The following is a 25,640-nucleotide window of genomic DNA, read 5'->3' on the forward strand; positions in this document are numbered from 1 at the left end:
TCAACCTCCCACAGGTTCTGTCGCTTCCCCTGCGCATGAGGGAGCTAGAAGCTCTCATCGGGTGACACAGGAGTTGACTTATTTCCTCTCAAAATCAATGGCCACATTTAATCATCAAGCATGGAAGGCAATGGTTTTAACAGGGCTCCATGGGTCGATTGGTCACAATCAGACAGTAATGATAAATGACTTGTGTACTCACCATAGTTAAAAACATTTGAAGGGCAAACACACAGATGTAACATCTACAAGTCTTGATACAGACAATGATGGCAAAATGTCTCTTTAATCAACAAATACCACCGGACACCAAATTGTTCAATGTTTGAGTACAACAAGCTTAAGACAAGCTACATTCAAGATATGTTAACACCATTTGAAATTGAATTTAAGACAAACTTCACAATCTTCACAATGAGACATGTACACCTAAGTTTCTACAGTACATACATGGTATGCATTTTCTTAAGAGTCTTGACTAAAAAAGATATCACTGTTTTGTTGATTTCATTATCGTGCACGATGTCAACACGAGTCATTGACTATCGATATCGGCCCTGAAATTAAAAAAGAAAAAGAAAAAGAAAAAAAGCATATTGGTCTATCTCTAAAGTTGACCGCAATCATATTATTTTATAAGCTCAAAAATGATTACATGCAAAAATCTGGCAGTGCATTTGTGTTGCACTTGCCAATATCCCTTCAGAAAACAGGTGGATAGTTTAAAGTGGGTCACAACAAAAACTGTGAGTGTGGAATATTTGGCGAAGATGGCCAAATATAAACTGGTGGTAGGGTCATCATGGAAAGGGGACACCTTACCAAATGTTCCCAGGTCACTTTTGCACTCCATAAAAGGTTGATAGCACATATTTCAAAAGTTGACAGAAAAAATAAGGATACAATAAGTGTTAATTTTTTGGAAGAAGAGAGGACATCCTTCATTTGGCATGAGATATGAGAGAGTAAAGAGGACAGGATGATGGTAAGCACAGGATGTGTGCAGCAGAACAGGCAGTTCTGGTAACAGATGAAGGAACAGTCCTTGCTCGCTGAAGTTCTCTTTATATACATGCATGCAATTATTTACTAAAGGATATTTGGAGTTCAACTCAAATACTGGTGAAAATGGTGACTAAAATGTTACATAAAAAATGCTATAACAATACACGGAATGAGAAGGACCGTCTGTATTGACCGATTCGACGGGTCCCGGTGCCTCAGTCGGTGCTCAGTCTGGGTATTTTTTTAGGCTTCACGTCACTCGCCAAAAAGGTGGGCATTCTTCAACGACGGGCCGACAGAGAGACAGAAGTGACCATATATGGTTACAAAGATACTCTGAGAATAATATACCAGTAAACATTTTGAAAATGTTTAAATGCATAAGACTAAAGAGTATTTGCATAAAATGGCCTGCATTTATAATGAAGGGAATGAACATCGAATGAATCTTTCATGTTTCAGTTGGTCATCTACATTTACAGGAAAGCGCTTTTTGTCCATTTTGTACAGTTTCCAGCAGTGTGTCTCATTTTCTGTGGCCAGTAGTTCTGCAGCCTCCACCTACACAAAAACCTTTTGACCCACATCTTGCTTCAAAGCGGGTAGTGCCTGAACTGCAGCCACCTGCCCGCTCACCAGAACATTGCAGTCTTCTGCTTGCCCTTCACTCAGAGTTTTCTCTGGAGTTGTTTTGTCCCTGCTGGGCCTTCAGTTCTTGCTAACTTCACCCATATGTGGGTCCATCTGCACATCACACCACACACTAAAATACAATTTAGGACAAAGGTCTACAATTTTACAGCAAGATAGTTTTCTTAATATAATGAAACAAGTGGTTATTGTAGATTCAATATGACTTTTGAATTAATATATATTTCAAACCACATGCCCCCGCCAAAAAAAAAGAAGACTTATAGCCACCCTAAAATCTAAACCCTTGTCAGATATCTGTAGTACTTTATGAAAGTAGACTTATTATATATGTTTTGAATCAAAATACCCCATTCTCAAACTGTTGTTTTCACTTTGGAAAACAATGATCATCATTTCTGCCTACTTTCTGACATGTGATCCAAACTAGTAACGGAATCTTAATTTATGTTTGCGCATTTTCTGCACTGCTAGTTTAAAATAATGTCTTGCTTTTGAAATAAAGGGATGGTAATGAAAACTTTTGAAACTATTCATCAATTAATTGACAATCAACAGATTAATCGATTATTAAACTAATCGTTAGTTACAGCGCAAATTGATTTTTTATTGGATTCTAATGTGCCACTGAACATATCAAGGATTGGAGCAGTGGACAGGGCTTGAGGTGCAGAAACTGCAGAGTGGTAGCAAAAAAGGCGTGCTTCTTTCTGCACTATTGAACGACAATAGTGTTTCTCTCTCACCCAACCCACATGTAAAAAAAAGAAAAGAAAAAAAGCTATTGCTCCTGTGAGCGAAAACAAATTACCCAATGACAAGACATTAGTTCTCGGAGTTGGGCTGGCGCCATAGATATGAACAAGAGGTAGATATGAGGCGCCACTTGGTGCTGCCAAGCTACTGCACAGCACATTCCTTGTTTCTTAACTTCTCTTCTACTCTTCTTCCGACCAGAAACCTTTTCCAGATCATGTTTATTTTGTTAGATGTATTTAATTAGGTTATGTGTCTGTATTAAGTTATACAATATGAATAAATGGAAAGAATGCATCTCAAGATATTGTTATACTCTAGGCTACATTTATTCATAACCAGTGTTGGGGGTAACGCGTTTCAAAAGTAACACGTTACAGTAATGTATTATGTGTATTCAGTAACAACATAATAAAACGAGTTACTGCAATAAATGTTGGTAACATTATTATAGTTACTGAATCCCGTAACGTCTTACTGTTTAGTGACCACAAAAGACGCATGTTGCATATATGGGCCCCCAAAAAAGAAAAGAAAATCTAAATTGGGCTGCAGTGTGAACATAGCATAGTTATCCAATTCTAATCCATCCATTCAACGTTTTCTTGCTCCTAACCTGCCGCTATTAGCATCCATTGTCTATCACAGCCGAGAAAGGGAGTCATGATGGATATAAGGAAAGATACTCAGTCCTCGAAGGCCGAAGTCCTGCAGGTTATCGAGGTTTCCCCTCTTCCAACACAAGCTGATTCAAATCAACAGGTTCGTTATCAGTCTTATGCAAAGCGTGCTGATGAGCTGATCATATATAAGCTGTGTTGGAGCAGGGAAACATCCCAAACCTGCAGGACTCCAGCCCTCGAGGTCCGAGTTTGTCCAGCCCTGTCCTTGGGCCTTCCATTAAACCTAGTGACGTCCCTGCTTCCTTCCACCCATCCAGCCATCCATTTTGTTAGACCAGTTATCAATTATACTTCATATATCACTATTATTTTTTAGCCAATTTCTTTACATACAAGTTTACTATACGTAAAAAATTACATTATGCTATTGATAAGAGGAACACACATTGGCAATATAAACTCATCTTTCCCTTGTATGTAAATTTAAGTATGTTGATAATTTTATTTATGGTGTACAGGCTGGGATTATTTACTTACCAGACCAAATATCAGTTCCAATATTTATATTTGTAAAAATAAATATCTTGATACAAATATGAATCAAAGCACACCACAGACACACACACATCATAAAGTAAAAATATTGTAACACACGTTTTATAGTTAAAGGTCCTCAGTTAACTTTACCAGCTATGGTTGCAAATGTTTCATTTTCTTTAAAAAATCTCAAAATCATGATTAAATAAATGTATCCCCGATGTAAAAAATAAATAAATCTTAAAACAGTAACTTAAAAGTAACTTAAACTTGAGTAACTCATTACACTACACAGACGATAACATTGTAAAGAAACGTATTACTTTCAAATGCAAGCAACTAGTATTATGAAATAATAGGAAGTAACTTGCCCAACATTGTTCATAACCCCCTAAAAGTACTAACACATCCTAGAATCACCACTACCATTGAGTTTGGTGGGTCAGGAAAAAATAACGAGCACCAAGCAACATCCTCCGGTGCTCTATTGAGAACCAACCCAAAATTGTGACGCACATCCCTGGTTATACAAAGTAGTACTCAGCAAAACTTTGGCTTCTAAAGCTCATAAATGATCGGACATTATATTATGATTATATTATATTATATAGGCTGGCAGGTAATTAGTTTCCTTGCATTACATCTGTCATCATACGTTTACTAAAATAAAAGTTTCTATTGTATATAGCAAATGCACATATAGTAATGTAGAGGAATATACTGTATGCACACCATAAGCAGATATATTCCTTAACCAGCTATGACAGACTTATTTCCCTCGTCCTATTGCGTATTAGTTACAATTTATGAAAGCCTGCATTTCTGCATACCCACAGCTTTTATGATGGGAAGCAATTCGCCCCATCTGCCCTCTCAAAATTGGAGAAGTACAGAATCAAAGTACAGAAAACAATAGGCAAACCAGATAGATCACTGTTGCACAGCTGCATAGTACACACCACTTCAGTGCGCTTATTCACAGCACCACTTTAAATTATTGATCTAATTTTTGTCATCATTTGTTCAAACTAACTAATCAGATGTTTATGGATCAAGTCTGCTCTACTGTATCCAAAATAACTTCTCAATAAAATCAGTTTTTGTGCTTGTGGTTTAGGAATCTTTTGTGAAAACACATTCTTGCTTGCCAAGTCTGAATACAGCACTGCTCCTTGGTTGTGTCATGTTTTGGTTCTGTTTTTCCTTGTGTGTCTCCCTTGGTCTTGTTAAGTGGAATCCTGCCCTTCCTCATGTCAACCAATTAGTGCCCTCAGCCACTTGTGTCTTGCCCCAAGTGTGTCTTGTTGTGTCATTAGCGTGTGTGTATTTAGTCTCCTGTCTACCCTTTGTCTGTGTCGGTTCATTGTCATTTTCCTCCCGTCATGCTACCAATTTTTGCCTTGTTAACCCCCCCCCCCCCCCCACACACACACACGTTTTATTTTCACTTGCCATTTGGAGTTCGCTTTTGTTTTGTAGTAATTAAAGTCCCTTTTATACATCACCTTTGCCTCCTTGCCCTGCTACCCTGCGATTGGGTCCTCCACCCATACTTTGCCTTCCTGACAGGTTGAACCAAATGTCTCTCCAGCTGTCTCTATTCTTTCAAAACTGCCATTTTTAATCAATTAAAAAACATTCATTAATTTTACCCAGATGAAAAAAAGACATTCAAGCAATGATTCATAAGCATATAAATCAAACATATATGCAAATCATTCATGACCGCCGTTTCAAATTTGCAACAATTATTAGAAAGCTCTTGCTAACCCTGGATAGGGAGGGCTTCAATCTCTCTGGCATTCTTCATTAGTCTTGTTAATTAAAGCCAAATTTGCAGTTTGCAGAACAACAACACTCTCTGATTCACTTTGTTTTTTTTCCCTTTAGAAAACAAACACCATACAAAAGTAGTACTGCAAGGAGCTAGAGCAAATAGCAGTCATTACTAGCTTGTCAGAATGTAAGTACTATGATTTGAGCCAGAAAACCCGCAAAGCAAGTAAGACAGTGTTTTTTATTGTTGTTTTGTTTTCTCTCAGCCCTTCTAACAGCAGGCCAATCAGATGCAGGTGAATAGGGCACGCAGCAAAGCATCACACCTGCAAAAATGATTGGAGCTTTCATCGAGAGCAACCTGAAAACGACTGAGAAACCAAGACTACAAGTTGCTCAAGTTAACCTTGTATCAATTTTTTTCACTATAGGCTTGTGACTCACTCACAGTGATTCATGAAGAAGCATTGCACTTTCCTACATACTGTAGATACCCAGATGGATAAGAGCTCCCGGAATGTGCTCACCTCTTTCTCAGTGCAGACTGTTTTCCAATGTGATTCACAGTGAGGGGATCAAGTCACAAATGTACAAGCCTCAAGCAAGGCAGAAGTAGCAACCTTCAAGTCTCCAGCATGTCACAATGTCATGTTCACTTGGGTAAGTCAAGTGATAAAGTCAAGTCCCCAGTCAAGTTACCTCATTGATGTAGCTGTAGCGCAGTGTCTGTTTCCAAAGAGAGAACCGATAGATTTTAATCACGTGATCAAAAACTTTCTCACGTTTTGAAATTTGAAAGACATACATGTCTTGAAACGGAAAGACTGGTTGGCCGAATCACATTTGTTTTCTCTGTGTAATCAGTTAACAAAAACTACATTACACATTTTTCAATCTCGTTATATGTGATATGATAAATTAATGCTTAGAAGTTGACAGGGTATAGAGAAACTTTGAAAGCAGTGGCAAAGACACGTTACGAATTCAAAGTGACCGTCATAAATACTAACCACCGTTACATTATTGGAACAAACAGCTGTCACTGTCTGACTGTGTGAGAAAACTAGCAGAAATAAAACTGAGATTGTTTCACTTAATGACTCTGCGAGCTACTCATCTGGTCCTTGAGGGCTACCCTAAGGTACCCATTGGTGACACCAGATCTACATAGTTTTGCCTATGTGACCTGTTTACAAAGCTGACTGTTGTATTCCTCCGCCTGGCCGTATCCACTATGTATTTGTTAATGTTTCCTGTAAAGTATTAAGCCTGCCACTTTTCCCCCATAAGAGGTTGGTCTGAGGATAAGGCCTTCAAGTCTTCAAAATGGACTTGGGTCCTGATCTCTAATTGTGGATCAAATTGTAAACAAGAAGCACCTATACAACAGGTCATGGGAAGGAAGAGCATGACAGTCCATTTAAGATGATGCTAAAAACTAAAACATAAACAAAATATGCACAAACAGTACCAACAACTGGTAAACGAGTACATACAAACGCTTCATCTTATCAAAACAGTGGTCACTATATGTAAAACACAACACAGAGAGAAAAGTTGGTAAATTGTGTGCTGTGGTTAAACAACTGCAGCAAAGGTTTTCATTAATTTTTAATTACTCCAAGGTCTGGCATTGCAGGAATTTCATTAAATCCACTGTATTTTATCAAAGCATTCCTCATTAATGGAACAAAAAAAAAATCACGGACGGTATGAAAGTAATTTTCCACAACAACAAAAACAATTTATTCTCTTCTACTGTTTCACATGCGGCGGCACGGTTGCTGACTGGTTAGCACGTCCGCTTCCTAGTCCAGTACTGACTGCTGAGAACATGAGATCCAGTCCGGGCTTTGGCCATCCTGGGTGGGGTTTGCATGTTCTTCCCGTGCCTGCGTCGGTTTTCTCCGGGGACTCCGGTTTCCTCCCACATTCCAAATACATGCATGGCAGGTTAATTAAACACGATAAATTGTCCCTAGGTGTGATTGTGAGTGTGAATGTTTGTTTGTCTGTGTGCGCCTTGGATTGGTTGGCAACAACTACTGTCCGAAGCCAGCTGGGATAGGCTCCAGCACTCTTGTGAGCAATAAACAGCTATGAAGATGGATGGATAACTGTTTCACATGCATCTATGTTGAAATTACAAAAATGATGAACAGTTATAGTTTGACCATGTGTTATTAACGTCATTAAAACTAATCATAACAGAACACTCAAGTTTTAATTAGACCCTTTAGTTCCTTCTGAATGTAAACGGCCACAATTTAATTTCTCTAATTTGATTTTCGGTTGCAGATCAAAGCAGAAAATGATAAATGATGTGTTTTGGATTACAAATTTATCTTGTTTGCTTAACACTCACACAGTTATTGACATTGGAACAAAAGTTCCCCAGTAAATAACAATAGGAGAAAACAATATGCTACTAGATGAGATAGAGTTAGTGGTTAATTTTGTGTAACAAAATTCAGACTTCCAGGTTACGTATACTAATTTGTTTATGTAATGCTATACAGTACATAGCTCTGTCTGTCGAGACCAGTAGTGGGCAAACTCGGTCCTCGAGGGCCATTCCTGCAGGTTTTGGATGTTTCCCTTCTCCAACACAGCTGATATATGATCAGCTCATCAGCAAGCTCTGCATAAGCCTGATAATGATCCTGTTGATTGGAATCAGCTTGTGTTGGAAGAGGGAAACCTCCAAAACCTGCAGCACTACAGCCCTCGAGGACCAAGTTTGCCCATCCCTGGTCTAGACAGAATCAGATAGAATTCACTATTTGTTAGTGCCTGGAGTCGGGGCCATCATCAGCACTTGAGATGCTCGATTACATCAACAACCAATAAACATAAACTCTAATTGCTTTCTTCTTGTACTTTTCCCGAAAAATGCTTTATAGTCCAACATATGAAAAATTTAATTTGAGCAAAATACTTAAAATGGCTTTATCTTTATACGTTTACAAAGCCATATTCACTCATTCAAACATTTTGAGTTGAGTTGTACACTGGTACACAGCGTACCAACCCCACGGATTCATTATTGGAAAACTGCATTGGAAAAGAACAACGGACTCACGAAGCACGCATCAAGTCAATGTCACATAAAAAATGCAAAAGATTGGTCTGAAATGTCCTAATAAGAAGCCACAGGGAAAAACATTATTAATTTAATAGGGTACACACAAATTGAAAATAATATATATTACATCAAAACAATTGGGGAAGTAGTTCAGTTCCTAGCAGTAAATGAACTTCCACTTTGTGGCAGTGTGGAAAACTCAAATGATGGGGATTTCTCTGCAGGACTGTTCTTAAAAATGGTTGACGACACACTGGCAAAGGACCCCAAATTTAATGAAATCAACAAACACATCCCACCAAATGCAAAATACACCTCTCACAACATACAGAACGAAATCATTGAAACACTGGCCAAAATGGTATTAAATAAGATCAAAAATAATAATGACAATGCAGATTATCCTAGGTTTTGCCTTAAAAGAGATGGAACCAGAGACGGATGCAATGTGGAGAATCTGTCAGGCATGGTTAGATTTGTCTGCAAAGGCATTCCAGAGGAACATCTGATTGGTCTGCTTGACCTGAGTCAGTTAAATGCTGAATTTATCACCAGTCAAAAACTTGAGCATCTTTCTGTTCAGGCTATAATGCAGCTGAAATTATCAGTCAGTGCTATGATGGAGCTTCTGTCATGAGTGAGGTCAGGTGTGGGGTTCAGGCCTTATTGCAAGAAAAAAGTAGGGAAGGCATCCTTATATCCTTGCTCCAACCACCAGCTGCACTTGGCTGTGGTCCATGCAATGCAAGCAGAGCCATGTGCAAAAAACTTTTTTGATCTATCAGGATCACTGCACTCTTTTTTTCCACCGTCATTATGTGTCACAGAACTTTGATATTCTCTCCTTTTAAACGACTGTTGGAGATCAGGTGGACAAGTCATCATGATGTGACAAAGTGCTTCATGGAGATTCAGGATTCTATTATGAGTATCTTGTCAGATGCTGCAGAGGACAGAGCCGCTGCTGTTCATATCTGCACAGAGGCATCATTGATGATGTTAAGGAGGCATAATTTCTTTAAAATAGGGACATTTCTCCTCAGACTTCTGAGTTGCTTAAAGTCAGCAAATGCTTTGCTGCAGGTAGTGATGGCAAAATGAAGCTTCATGAAGCACTTGCGATACTTTTTGACTCCTCAAGATGGCACTCATGATTCAAAGATGCAATGCAAATGTAATCCATTTTCATTGCACTTGCCTTTATCTTTAAAACAAGAGCACCATCTAGAGGAGTCAAAAAGTATCGCAAATGCTTCATGAAGCTTCATTTTGCCATCACTAGCTGCAGGCTCATTCTGTTGACCTGTGCTGTGCTTCAGAAGTAGTCAGTGTTTCTCTGCAAGCTCTGAAGCAGCTGAGAGTTGAGGAGAGTAAGACATTAACCAGCACACCTTCCCCAGATGCTAAAAGAAAGAGAACAACGAGCTCACTGCTCACAGGTAGTGTTGTTATGTCCACTGTAGGCCATGCAGAAGACCCCGACAGCTAGACAGGCTCTGAAGAGACCTCTTCTCAACAATTTAGACACATCCTTTGTAGATATGGAGACAAGATTCCCCAAAAGCAATCTCGATCTCGTGAAAGCAGTTAATTGCCTTCAACCTCAATCTCCCTCTTTTCTGGATGTTGCCATGTTATGTCCTCTGCAGAAAATGCTAGGTAGTGACAGTGACAAACTTTCCAAATAAATTCTTGTTGCAAAAATAATTCAAAAAGGCCGATGATGAAAATGTAGAGTTTGTAGACCTCTCCACCATTTGCAAATATCTAACACATCGTGTGTATGTGACCTCCCTTGTGATTGGGATATCATCTGCATCATGCGAGAACTCTTTCTCCACTTTGTCTCGTGTTCTTCCTTCCTTCCGCCACACTATGTTGCATGAGAGAAAAATACATTTAGTCATTCTGGCTCACGAGAAAGCCAAAACAACAGGCCAAGATATGGATACATCTGTTAGGACCTTTGCACAGAAAAGCAGACGAATGATGTTACAATAACTGATAGCAGCCATGCTGAGTACATAGCTAAAGAAATAAAAACATCCAAAAATAGATAGATAGATAGATAGATAGATAGATAGATAGATAGATAGATAGATAGAGAGAGAGAGAGAGAGAGAGAGAGAGAGAGAGAGAGAGAGAGAGAGAGAGAGAGAGAGAGAGAGAGATAGATGTAGACCTAAGCAGATAGACAGAGGAAGTTAGGTAGGTAGACAGACAGACAATAGACTAGAAAAAAATAAAAAATAAATGTAAAAATAAATAAATGCAGCCTCAACAGGACGGTAGCCATCCAGTGTTCTTTTTTGTGCCGGTCCCAAGCCCGGGTAAATGCAGAGGGTAGTGTCATGAAGGGCATTCAACATAAAACCTATATAGCTTGCAGCAAGACAAATCAAATGGATCAAATGAGAAGATAGATATAGCCTATGATATTATGATAGCATAATTAGTATGGTCTTCTATGTGGTTTGAGCGGATTTTACACCTCGAACATTTCCGTTCACCCCTTAATATTCTGCTTGCATCCCTGCACAGCTGGAACTCCATCACAGACCACCCAAAAAAGAAGAAACAAGTTTTATCAAGCATGACAAAACAAGGCAAAATATAGACTGGTACAGGGCCGGATTTAGGCACCCCCACTAGGGGGTGCCTGCAGAATATTAGGGGGCGAATGAAAATGTTCAAAGTGTAAAATCCGCTCAAACCCCATAGAAGACCATACTAATTATACTATCATAATATCATAGGCTATATCTATCTTTTCCTTTGATCCATTTGATTTGTCTTGCTGCAGGCTATATAGGTTTTATGTTGGATGCCCATCATGACACTACCCTCTGCATTTACCCGGGCTTGGGTCCGGCACAAAAAAGAACACTGGATGGCTACTGTCCTATTGAGGCTGAATGTATTATTATTATTATTTTTTTTTATATATATATTTTTTCTTTTCTAGTCTATTGTCTGTCTGTCTGTGTACCTACCTTCCTCTGTCTATCTGCTTAGATCTACATCTGTCTGTCTGTCTGTCTGTCTATCTGTCTATCTATCTATCTATCTATCTATCTATCTATCTATCTATCTATCTATCTATCTATCTATCTATCTATCTATCTATCTATCTATCTATATCTATCTATCTAGTTATTATTACAGTGTATTTCCAAACGGCCACTTTTCTACAATAACAACTGTGTGCGTGCGTGAGTGTGTGTGTGCATGCGTGCGTGTGCTAGCGATAGAGGAGATTGACAGTCAAGGAGCAGAAGAAATTGACAGATAAAAATAAAGTTATAGACTGACAGCTCATATGAAAACCTGTCATATGTGAGACCAGAGAGTCTGAGTCTACTGACCTCTCAAGCTTCTATTCAGGGACTGAACAAACTAATTACCCACAGCTTGCGTTAAACAGCGGCAACATAGCTGTCAATCCAAACGCATGTTCCTGCAAAGTGTACAGTGGGGCAAAATACAAGCACATTTTCTTCCACTTAAGACGTCACAGACAGACAGACGTCTGTAATTTTCAGCAAAGGTACATTTCAACTCTGAAGGACAGAATGTAAAAAAAAACAACAACTGAAAATCACATTGTAGGATGTTTACAGAATTTTACATTACGTACTGTATTATTCATTCTTTTATTAATTTAAATAGTATTTACTGTTCAGGGCTGTTTTTAAGCTGGAGTCTATCCCTGCTCAGGAGCATGAAGGGGATTTTGACTGATCTGTATTTGACTTCACATTCACAATTTCACATTGCTCGACCAGTGAATCGCTCCATTTTAGACCATTTTACATCTCCGCAGCCATTTTGAAAACACAATATGACTTCCGATCATATTACACCATCACTTTTTTTTTTTTAAATGATGGTGTTTAGCTTAGTGTTTTAATCAAATATTCTAAAACCCTTAACAAAATAACCATTGAAATTGCATACCTCTCAAACTGAATGTTAACCTCTTAGTGGAAAGGATGCTCATCCTATCATCCAACTCTACATCAACTAGAATGGATTGCATTATCTGTCATTATCTCATATTGCCAGGGAATATATCTAAAATAGAGGTTATTTAATTTACACAATCAGATTTTCTGCCAGGCATGGCGCTATAAAATAGGAACACAGCACACACATATCTGAGCCATTCCATTGACACATCATTCACAGAGAACAATACAAATTAATTACAAATGATCCACAGGTGTAGGATTGTGTGGACGCTAAAGATTACGATAAAAAAAATAACTAAATAGCAGAGGCTGTATCAGTAGAGAACGTCCTAGACTCTTCTTCTACAGATGTGCTCAAATTCTACACACAAGACACGTATTGAAAGATGCCACGGATAACCCCCCTCTAGATTCTGCTTCAGTTGAACTATTGAGCAGATGTTACACGCGGAGAGAGAGAGAGAGAGAGAGAGAGAGAGAGAGAGAGAGAGAGAGAGAGAGAGAGAGAGAGAGAGAGAGAGAGAGAGAGAAAACAAAAGACCTCCATCTCAATGCTTTGGAATCCCCTGATGCCATGCATTATTTTTCCAAACATCAGCACGTTCATAAAAGCCTGAGTGAGACTATATATCAATGTCTGAGTTTTTAAAGAGTTTTTTTTTTATTACTTATCAGCCCACACCTTTTACAGAAATTACTGGAGACACAATCCCCATGCCTGAGTTTAAAAGTGCTATATGTGTAAAAATGGAGATTTGAGTTTGCTGACTCACACGCCAAAAACATACAGTAACAATGCAGCCCGATGTGATATATACATATATATATATATATATACACAGTATATGTATATGGAGAGGCGCTTTTCATTAAATACATGAGTGCAGTCAATAAAAGGTGCTATGGTTGCCTAACCTCTAAAACATTTGCACGTTCTCCTTTTATTTTTGGCTGTTTCCTCATGACAATCTACTCTTTCCTTTAACATTGTATCCTGTTAGTGGTTCAATAAAAAAATAATACAGGATATGTGGATCTTCAAAACGTTGTTTCCCAATTAGAACAACAGGGGTTCCTGTTTTCCAATTGTGGTACATCTGTAGATTTGCGGTAGCCGTGGGGGTAGAGAAGGGTGGTGGTGGGGGGTCATGTCGTGGACTGTAATTTGAGCCCCTTGGTGTGTGACAGTCAAAGGGCTGACTTGGAGCCAGCCCCCTATGACAAAACTCTTTTCAACTGGGCATTTTCTTGCATTCTGACAATTGTCTGGTGCCTCTACCAGAGCTGTTTTTCATGTGCGCCGTCCCATTTTAAAATTGCAATGGCATGCAGGATGACCACTGAGGACACGCTAAATCAAGCAAAGCATGATTTTTATGCAGTTATTATTTTTAACACAGTAATATTTGTTTGTCTCTTATTGACACTTCAAATTCCAACTATCAATGCTATCTAATGCGCAAATATCTCTTTTTAAATAAAGGAAATCATTTGCAACATGTCCACATAAAAGGAGTGCAGTCTGTTAGAGCACCTACCACACAGCCACAGACAAGTTGTGGACCGCAGGCCATTTGGTAACAGGCTGCAAAGAAAGTCTCAGGCACGGCCCAAGCCAAGGGCTTTTTTCTCTCTTGGGGTTTAGGGGGGGCAAGTGTCAGGGCTGAGAAAATAATCGATTTTCATCACTTCTCTTTATTGAGAGGTTCTGTGTGTGTGTGTGTGTGTGTGTGTTTTTCAATAAAAGAAAAACAAACAACACAAGCATGCGCAATATAAAAGTACTTTTAACTGAATTTGGCCAAAGAACATTCGACAAAACAGCTAAAACAAATACAAGTGACCACAGGGCAATTGCAAAATCTTTAACCTAAAACACAAATACATTTAAGACTCTTACAGCATGAATAAAATAAATAATTCAGAGTCTTTAAGCTTAAATAAATCTTTTAATGTATCAAATAATAAATACCATAATCATGGGTCCATTTAGTAAAGTTATATATTGATCCATATGTTTGCTTGCAGGATAGCCCTGACACCTGCGAAGAATTATACTGTTGAATGTTCATAAAAAAAAATATATATACAAAATATAACACAGTACCTTCAATTAGATCGAGGAAAAGATTTATCCATAAGAACTGTCGGTGAGTGAAGTCCAACGACTGCACTCACACAGATCAAGCAATTTCCTTTTTTGAAAGAAAGTGATTATTCCTCACCAATGTGACATGCACATTAATTATGGTATGGGTCATTTATGAGCCACTTAGGTAGGTTTGAATCATTGCAAATTTTAACATCTGATGTTCATCTTAGTAAATGTGCTAAAGCTCATACAGTGGTTCTAACAGAGTCCAGACAGGACTTTGTGAACATAATATACAGGGATTACAACTGCTCAAGTAAAAACGATGCTGAAGCTCCCAAAATATGATGCGCTTGAAATATTTTGTATTTATACCTATATGGTTCAGGAATGGTTTAACATAACAGGGAAGTTTCGGGCTGATTAAAAATGTCACTCAGAGTGTCAGGGGCCTTAAGCCTTAAAAAAGCCTAAAATCTAAATGAAATTGCATCGTAAAGATGTTTACTGGTTGATAGCGATATCATTTGTATAGAATCTCATTCTCATAAGCCGACCGTCTAGGATCAGGTTACATTTGAGTCATTCCTTCAGCTCCTTGACAACCAACAGTACATGAATAACAACATGCAAATGGTGAGAAACACATTTCCATCAAAGTCTATCTCCTGCATCCTCCTCTCCAACACCAACTGCCATCATGTCTTTCCTCACTACATCCATCAACCTTCTCTTAGGTCTTCCTTTACTATCGCTCCTCTGGACATTTAAGTCGGTTCTCTCTAACTTTTCCCCCAAAACATCGAACCTTGGCTGTCTCTCTGATGAGCTCATTTCTAAACGTATCATCCTGGTAACTCCTAAAGAAAACCTCACCATCTTCGTTTACGCCACCTGCACCCCTACTTCCTGTCGAATCTTTGGAGCCACTGTTTCTAATCCATATATCATCGGACTCACCACTGTCTTCTAAACATATGCCTTACTTCTGCTAATCTTCATTCCTCTTGCATGCCTCCCCACCTTTTAAAATTTCCTCCACCTGTTCATTGCTTCCATCACATCACAATGTCATCTGCAAATATAATGGTCCACGGCAATACCAGACCATTCTAACCTCATCTGTCAGCCTATCCAATATCCTTTACTAAGAGAAAGAGAAAGAGGAAGAGGCTTAGGCCTTGTTCAGACTGCCAGACCAAATCCGATTTTTAGCCTATCCAGATTGAATGTGGATGGCTCTTTTATAGTCTGAACAGTCACAAAACACATGAAATCTGATTTTTGCAGGACGGATTGAAACCACATGCGGGACTGTCCTTGTCGTCACTCTACGTGTGCAAAAACCAAATGCGCCTCAATATTGGTTTGCTGCTCGGCTGGTTTTCTCACATGTCGGCAGTCAAACGCCTTGACGGCTCCACTGCCCCGTTGACTCTTCTCATGCTCAACCGGAAATAAAGTGACAGTTTACGTTACTTGCACTGAAGCCGGGTCTCACTACCCCATTAATTTTTCACATGTGCAACCGGAAATAGCGAGCTCGGCCATAGCCATATATATGTGGTAGTTAAAAAAAAAAAGAAGAAGAAGAAAAAGAAAGAAAAAAGAAACCGCTTAACGCGCTTGCGAGGAACGGGAAGTACAGAGCGGCAAACAGTGTCACATGACGTCAAACACTACACGAGCTGGGCGCCGCCTCCGTTTGACGCCGTTGCTACAGTAACCTTTCAGATGGGTCAATAATGTGGCTCACTCTGAACGGGGCCAGATCGGATTTGGACACTTGCTAAAACAGTCTGGACAGTCAACCCTAAAAATCTGATTTGAGGAGGAATCCGATTGGAGTCAGATATGCCTGCAGTCTGAACGCAGCCTTAGAGCCGACCCCTGATGCAGTCCCATCTCCACCTTAAACTCATGTCACACCAACAGCACACCTCGCTCCTGTTCTGCTACCTTCATTCATAGTTCTCTGTCACTCCAGACTCTGCCATAGGCTTTCTCTAGATCAACAAAGACGGAACGCAGCTCCTTCCGACCTTCTCTGTACTTCTCCATCAACACCCTTAAGACAAATAGTGCAGCTGTAGTACTCTCGTAGGCAAAAAAAAACATGCTGTTATTCACAAATGACCACGTCTGTCCTTAGCTACTATTCTTTTCCATAACTTCATTGTGGCTCATCAACTTGATTACAGCACATCATTCCTCCATTCCTCAGATATCTTCTCCCCCTCTAGAATTATATTTAACAACCTGGTCATAAACCTCACATCTGCCTCTCCAAGATGCTTCCATGCCTCCGCAGGTATGTCATCAGGACCAAGTGCCTTTCTAATTACTTCTTTACCAAATCATTGTTAGTTCCTGGTCCACCACTATTGCCTCTTCTACTGTTCCTCCTCTCTCATTTTCCTCATTAGTCAACTCCTCAAAGTATTATTTTTTCATCTGGCACCAGTCAACACTTTTCCATCTCAATCCTTAATCACCCTAACCTGCTGCACATGCTTTCCATCTTTTGGCCAATATGTAAAGATCTTCAAATGGTGATAGTCATTCCTACCATAAAAAAAAAGACACTAATTGTTATCTCTATGATGATTACACATCCATGAAAATTCACATTGCTTGTTGCTTTCTGAAAAAATACATTGCTTTTCTATTTAAAATAAAACATACATAGCAATGCTTTAGGTGTATTGATCTTGATTTTTTATTTTTATTTTATTTATTAGATGTTCTGTCAGATTGTTTCTACTTCAGAGTGGCTGAGCTCATCTAAAGTAACGACCTATTTTCCTCCTACATTGCCAACGTGACAAGCGTCATTGTGTAAAAAAAATGCAATGACTATTTTACATTCAAATCACAAATGTGCTCACCGTCCAATCTATGAGCTGAGACATTGGTGATGAACAATGAAGCAGACACCAGGAAATAATGTGACTAACAATGCGAGAGAGAGAGAGAGAGAGAGAGAGAGAGAGAGAGAGAGAGAGAGAGAGAGAGAGAGAGAGAGAGAAAACACCTCCCCCCCCCAAAAAAAAGGATAACTTGTTGGTCTTTTCAAAATTGAACAGCAGGGGAGTGAAAAAAATGTTTTATCAGAAAGGAGGCAAACATGTTGAGAAAAGAAGGAAGAGCCCTTTCTTCATGAAATATCAACAAAAGTTATTTTCTCTCTATGAAATCAACTATTGAGCAGTGGTGGCTCAATTAATACAGGGCGCTAGGGTGCTGTTCTCACGCCCAACTCAGTCACAACAAAAAAGTAAATACAGTAATGAAAATGACATTTTATAATATATGGTTGTGCGAAGGTTGGCATATGGTTGTGTGATTCTGTTAAATCTGGGTGAAATGATTTATTTCAAGAATATTTTGTAAACAATTATTTCCGGTTTGGGCCCCACAATTATTTCCTGTTTGGACGAGAGAGAGAGAGAGAGAGAGAGAGAGAGAGAGAGAGAGAGACAGAGACAGAGACAGAGACAGAGACAGAGAGACATACAAGGCTCACACAGCAGTTAATGCTATTTCGGCTATGGCTAGTATGCTAACTAGTTTAATGATCAGTACTGACAGAATGCCCACCTTTGTCGTTCAGAAATAGCAGTGACGACGTGAGGACGGAAGCGTGGGTAAAATAAAACAACAGACCAACGGATCAACGATTACAGGTCGGTTTGTCTTGGGGAAAAAAAAAGGCGGACTGACGATGACGGAATGGGGCCCAGGGCACTGACGAATGACGGACCAGCAAATTTTTGTAAAATGCCCGCTTCCGACAATTGCCATATATATATATATATATATGCAACCAGTTCAGGGTGTACCCCGCCTACTGCCCGAAGCCAGCTGGGATAGGCTCCAGCAACCCCCGCGACCCTTGTGAGGACAAGCGGTACAGAAAATGGATGGATGGATGGATATATATATATATATATATATATATATATATATATATATATATATATATATATATATATATATATACACAAGAGTAACTTGGTCCGCATGTAAACATAGCCTGGCAAGCCATTACCCACTTTCTTGAACCAAAAAAAGTTGGTCTGGTCACTTGGCCATCGAAAGCGATTTCAGCCCGGCTCAAAATTAACCATGCAATCAGATTTGTTTTTTCGTGAGCAACTTCACTCTTTGGTGCTGGAAGTCTATCATAATCAAGTTTTTACTGCAACAACAACGTAAGCCATTCCCTACTTTTGCTCATCGAGTAGCCATGTCGAATTTACTCGGTATCCGCCCACTACTACTGTTTACTAGTGATGGCAAAATGAAGCTTCATGAAGCACTTACGATACTTTTTGACTCCTCAAGATGGCACTCATGATTCAAAGATGCAATGCAAATGTAATCCATTTTCATTGCACTTGCCTTTATCTTCAAACCAAGAGCACCATCTAGAGGAGTCAAAAAGTATCGCAAATGCTTCATGAAGCTTCATTTTGCCATTTTGACTTACATACGACTTATTCTATATGTCATATGTATGTCTGTGTATTTACTATTCTTCCACACTCACGTCCGCACTTCGCTGAATGGATCTTTTCATTGTCTGTTTGGTAAGGTTTGCCTCGCCTCAGAAATGCGCTTGATGCCGTCAGTGACCAGATTCATCCTCCGGTTAAAGCGATGAGTCTGATTTGCAGGCTAACCCCAACGTGCAAGTACCCCAAAGTGGCCCTTCATAGCTGCTGCAGCTCTAGTTTTTATTTTGTTTTTGTTTGTTTGTTTTTAGTTTTTTATGCTTCTGTAATGGTTAATTAAGGTTAATTAATGATGGAAATGATCATAATTAACAGTACTATCAGGTTATCAAAATAACTGTAAACAAAATATAATATCACAGTAAGTTTTGGAATTAAAAAACTGAACTGAAAAATATTGTTTATGGAAGGTAAAGAAGTGCATACCAGACTGAAACAAAATGTAAGGCTGGACTCAGGGCTTATTATCTTAAGTTAGACAGTGGCATAGACAGGACCCTATTAATTTATGCACAGCATCACCATATATTGTGTAGTAAAGAGAGACATAAAGTCTGTGAGTGATGTGTCTTGGGCGTATACCTCAACAATAGAAAATGTGATATGACATTTGATAAGTGTTACTGTAATGTATTAAAGACAACCAACCAACAAAAAATGTTTCTCATAAAGAACCTTTCCACACCTTTATAGTTAACGAGAGTCTAATACAAAATGTCCATATATACTATATATATATTATATGGGCAACAACATCCACAAGCAACGTTGCTGAAACAAGATCAATAAAGATTGTGATTGCAAATTGTGACAATTATGTCTGAAGTGACTTTCTCACACACGTCTTCATGGATCATCAATCAGACTAGGAAAAAAAATAACAAAAAGCATGCAGGATGAGTCCAGAGTCTCGTTTACTGCAATATTCTAGTTGATGTACTCACTGAGTGATTTTGATAAATGCCTTTAATCTGCTTAATATTTTTTTTAAAGAATAATTCAGATCCTTTAGCCAGATGCCTAAGATTTAACAACAACAAAAAAAACGAATGTAAATGAAATCTAATCTAATTTAAAATAACATTCCAATTTAAAACCCAAGTTCGAGAGTGGATCTGGGTTTGAGTGACTGGGTTTTCGGTTGGCTTAAATAATTCAACTGGGTGGTATGTAAAAGGGCCACTGGGACTAAACTCAAATTCAAGAAGTTCAGTGCCATGCAGGCTTTGATTTCCACCAGACAGGACAAAGTGACCTTAAGGAGAAAGCATCCTTTTTGCTTAGCAGGACATAGATATGACAGCCATCCGCATAGAAGTGAAAATAAATACTAGGGATGCACGATAATTATCGGACCGATATTGGAAAAAAAGGACGTCTTTTCTATCGGTCTGATTAAGAATTAGACCGATATTGAAAGCTGCTTGAAATACACGAACGTTGCTCTGGTTACTGTCACTTTAAGAGCTCAAGCCTCCGCTGCATGATGTCAGAGGCAAAATGGTGCCATTGCGTCACTTCAGAAGTAAACATGAGCCTGGGCTCTGGTTGGCAAGGTGGTCCGGTCGCTAGGTCGCTTACCGATTTAGAGAACACCACGTTTGTGTGTGTGTGGGTGTGTGTGGGCGTGTGTGTGTGAATGTGTGTCACGCTTGGCGACTGGAAAAAATACAGCTTGTGCACACACAACCAGCCGTAATCTGCCCGACAAAAAAAACAATATTTATTCTAAATATTTAAACTGGAGTTTTCGCGAGCGCACGCTTGCTTCACCTAAATGGAATGACAGCCACAGCTGAGGCTCACTCAGTGCCCGCGGTCACCCGATGGCCCAGAGTTCCGCGGCACCGTGTCGGAGGCGGCCAGCTTCGGCAGCCAGGAATGCTCAGAAGCCGTCGTGGTCACGACCGGACCGCCGTGCCTTTGTATTCCCTTTTAAACTGATTTCACCTTCGTTGCTGCATGCTATAATCGTGTGGACTTAATCAACATTGGAGTACAGTAAGAAGTTACCAATTTCAGCGACTTCTAGTGATGGCAAAATGAAGCTTCATGAAGCATTTGCGATACTTTTTGACTCCTCTAGATGGTGCTCTTGGTTTAAAGATAAAGGCAAGTGCAATGAAAATGGATTACATTTGCATTGCATCTTTGAATCATGAGTGCCACCTTGAGGAATCAAAAAGTATCGCAAGTGCTTCATGAAGCTTCATTTTCCCAAGTGTGGCCACACTTTCAGACAAGTGGCTCAGAAAATGGATGGATGGATAGTAAACGCTAGTGATGGGAAAATGAAGCTTCATGAAGCACTTGCGATACTTTTTGACTCCTCAAGATGGCACTCATGATTCAAAGATGCAATGCAAATGTAATCCATTTTCATTGCACTTGCCTTTATCTTTAAACCAAGAGCACCATCTAGAAGAGTCAAAAAGTATCGCAAATGCTTCATGAAGCTTCATTTTGCCATCACTAGTAAACGCTAGTACAGCACTGAATACAAACAGCCACAAGTCATTGAAGTTCAGCTACTATACGGTGAGCGATATTTGTAATCTTTTGTTTTGAATGCGGTCCTTTAGAATGTCTACAAAATGGCCAGTAGCCATTAACAAAAATGTTTGGGGTAATTTGTATCCCAGTCGGCTTTAGGCAGTAGGCAGGATACACCCTGAACAGGTTGCAAGCCAAGCCAGAAAGATGGAACCCAGGGGCAGCAAATACAATGAAAACATCAGGGCCCCCAAAATGGAACCCTGTGGAACATCAGAAAACAGTGGGGCACCTTGGAACTCAGAACAACCAAGGCTAACACAAAAGGTCCTGCCTACCAAATAGGATCTAAACACACAAGAGCGCTACCAATAATTCCCACCTGGTGCTGCAAACTAGCCAAGATTTGATGTGGGTTCAAAGGAGTACCATATTTCTGTTGCTAATCCTGCTGGAGAATGAGTATGAAATTAATAATTAATGGAATTAATAATTTCATTAATTATGAGTTGTATAAGAAAAATAGAAGATTGATTCAAGTAAAATTTTGGAATAGTTTCACCATTTAACCCAAATTCGACTGTGGTTCCTATGTCTAGCCTCTGGGTGGCACGCACGTAATAATGCTCAGGACTAGATGAAGAAATCTGATGTGACGTCATTACATAGCACTTTGCTACACAGTCACACGTGAATAAATAAAGAAATACAAGACAGATTATTGACAATACTACAGCGACCAAACATGAATGTCTGGTACATTGTGAAACTCTTTGCAGCGATCGAAGGTTTCCACCTGCTGAGTTGAGCGCATGAGGCTAGATGCTAGCCTAGATAATGAGGTGACGTTCCCATAGAAGGCAAAGGCAATGCATGAAAATGAGGCATAGCTTGCTTAATTGCTTAATTTAAATGATTTTCATGAGGCTTTCAATGTCAAAACTTGTCCTATTGTGACGCAAATGAACATAGTTCGCTTCACCATTTGCCGGCTTATTGCAGTAAGCACACTGCACACGTGTGTCATATCTAGCCCCATAAAATGTATTAAGATATAAAGACGTTTAACCTTGTCATATGTGTTTGTGTTACCAAGTTGAATGTGTCCTATTCAATTTATATCAGCTTTTTTTTTTCTTTCTTTTTTTTTCTTCTTTTTTTTTGCAAACCGTGACTTTAGGTTGTGTGTAAAATAGCGACATCCAGGTCAATTCCTCGCTTTGTAGATTGCTGATGAAAATTACATTATATAAAGAAAAATGTACATATTGTGTTAACTGATTGTGTCATGTTATTAAAAAGGAACAGAGTCATGATGTAAATTTCTCTTTGCCAGAATATCACATCATTGTTAATTGTTTTCAGTTGCTGCAATTGGTTAGGCTGCATAATGATTAAGAACAATTGGCCACTTAGGGCAATCGATCGGCCATTAAAGGCTTTGATCTGCAATCACCAATCACAGACTTTTTTACGAAAACTGTCCGATCATAATCGGTGGCCGATCGATCAGAGCACCCCCAATCACCAGTCTACCTTTAATAATGCTTTAAAGCCACTGGTGTACTGAATGGCTCACTTGTTAGCTGCTAATATTGCTCATAACCCTTTGATGCTAGCTGGACTGAGCTCTCGTGAGGTATAGCGCATTTGTGTGCAATAAGAGATCCTTAGGTTAGATTCAACTACTGTATCAATGTCAGTGACTTATAGTGATAGGAACAGCAACTAAAATGGCTGAAGGTACAATTAACCTGCTTGTGCATATATCTGTTGCCATTCATACTACAGAATAATAGCCTCGTGGTCTTCAACTAAAAAGGCTCAGCGTTCACACTGAGTAACTAAATTTGTGTGAAAATTCAAAATGAGATCATAATTTATTCAGTGTACTTTACATGACATAATTGTTTGGTGGTGTGTTTTTTAATATGAAATATGTGCTTTGTCTTATTTGGCAACCAGTTCAGGGTACTCAACCTACTTCCCGATGACAGCTGGGATAGGCACAGGCACCACCGCGACCCTTGTCAGGAATAAGCCGTTGGAAAATGGATGGATGGATGAATGCTTTTTGAGACAATTAAAGTATTCTAATCATACAACTTTTATAGAATACATCATTGATGCAGGCTGTAAGCAAATATGCTTAATCAAAAAAAGAAAGGCCAAAAAATGAGTCCCATAACATTTGGATGTGGATGCCGGGAGTTTTAGCATTGCAGGTTCCACACTGGAAATTGTTTTTGTTGGATTTACATTTAAACAAACTTGACATATAGGTTGCACACATTAAAATTATGTTTTATCAACATTAATATTGCACCACTGTATTAGCCATGTTGACGAAACATGATTTTATTAATTGCACTCTATACTTTTTTTTTATGTAGCCTAAATCCAATGCACTCTTCTTTTCAGTACATTTTCACTGCATGGTTGGTAAAAAATAGATCAATATTATTTATTTCAAGCAGTCATAAAATGGGACTGGGAAAAATGTGCATGGGAGTGATCCTAATTGTAAATGTTCTACCTTGACAGTGCCACTAAAGTTTTACGTAGCTACCTTACATTTCTTGTACTTATGCCTCACGTCTCTCTCTCTCTCCCTCCCTCCCTCCCTCCCTCTCTCTCTCTCTCTCTCTCTCTCTCTCTCTCTCTCTCTCTCTCTCTCTCTCTCTCTCTCTCTCTCTCTCTCTCTCTCTCTCTCTCTCCCTTCCTCCCTCCCTCTGTCAAAAAGCAACTCCACAAAATGTAAATGTAATACAGTAGGTCACGACTCGGTGTTCCGACCCGTATTGTAGACATCTGAAGTGAAAGTGAGCATGAATCTGCAAGTCTACGTGCAGAGTCTGTCGAGGGGCGCGCGCGTCCGTACACACACGCACACGCGCACGGCACGCACCCACTTGGGGACCCACGCACACGCTCACATACACTACTGTATTTGTGCAACTTTGTTTTGGGAGACCGCCTGCAGCTCATGCGCTCATGAAACAGAATAAAGTCAGCGATGCTAACAGCGGGACTTTCTGACAGGTGTTTTTACATGAACCGAAGTCACCTAATCAACTCGAATCACAAGCAACACACAACGAACATTCTCTGGGTTATTTCTCTCCTCCCAGAACAGTATATCCCTGTGAAAAAACGCGAAGACATTAAATAAAAATACAACAAATAAGCAAAACATTTTCTTGCCTTGAAATCCAAAGAGGAAAGCGACTCCAGAAATCCATACGGTGTGTATCCACAAGTAAGCCATGCTGTAAACTGGTCCGGTCCGAAAGCTCCGCGCTCAGCCCGAAGATGTTCCGTCTTCAGATGATAATTTCCAGCAGAGGGAAAAGCGCAGCAACCGAGGCTGAGAGCAGCAGAGACGAAAAGCCCAACTGGACGGAGACTGTCACTTCTTCCTCCGGTGCCTTCACACACACTGAGATATTAGCGACCTCTACCGGAATCGGGCTCTCTGGATTTCATGCACGTACGCGTGCTCGTGCGTGTAGCCTCACTTTAATCATCCTTGTCAAACATCATGCAGTTTGATGCTGATTGTATTAAGTCAAAGATAAATGTGTGAATTCTTGGCCAAAACTGTTTTTAAGATGTGCTAACCACATACGCCACTGCACTGCCCTAATAAAATGCAATTTATGAATAAATCATGACTTTAGATCACATGTTATTTACCTTAAGGGGATATAGAAGCTATCCAATTCAGTGCCAATGTTCTAGTTAGGTTGCGTGTCAGTCTGTCTGTGTTTTTGGTTCCTGGCAGGTGGAATTTGCTGGATGCACTCGGCTAATCCCCTTGAGTGCGTATTACCCATTCATTCTCCTTCTAGATTGCCCACACTGTAACCACTTTGAGAGTAGTTAGTTATTTTTTTTAATATTTAATGACACTCCATTGCTATTACTATACATATATATATGTTTTCATTTTCATTGATTTATGTATTTGTGGATTTGGTGTTGCCAACACTCAGTATATTTGACATTTACTAACCCCTTTGTGACTATTAAATAAAATTACAGTGACAAATCCGGAAACTATTTGTGTTACTTGGGAATCATTCACATTAGTGATGGCAAAATGAAGCTTCATGAAGCATTTGCGATACTTTT

At 39.3% G+C, this 25,640-nt stretch overlaps 1 protein-coding gene across 1 annotated transcript in view; it reads right to left on the minus strand.

Moving 5' to 3' along the window:
• The window catches only part of lsamp (limbic system associated membrane protein), a 285,330-nt gene extending 260,400 nt beyond the window's left edge, over window positions 1-24,930 (minus strand). Inside the window, exon 1 of the mRNA XM_086081116.1 lies at window positions 24,711-24,930. Within this exon, the coding sequence (XP_085937242.1) occupies window positions 24,711-24,774 (64 nt within the window). The 5' untranslated portion in view covers window positions 24,775-24,930. The remainder of the gene's footprint in view (window positions 1-24,710) is intronic.
• Window positions 24,931-25,640: the final 710 nt, after the last annotated feature.

The sequence above is a fragment of the Leptonotus elevatus genome, chromosome 7, assembly GCF_054856555.1.
Source record: "Leptonotus elevatus isolate MCC_2025b chromosome 7, RoL_Lele_1.0, whole genome shotgun sequence".
In the NCBI taxonomy this organism is placed as follows: domain Eukaryota; kingdom Metazoa; phylum Chordata; class Actinopteri; order Syngnathiformes; family Syngnathidae; genus Leptonotus; species Leptonotus elevatus.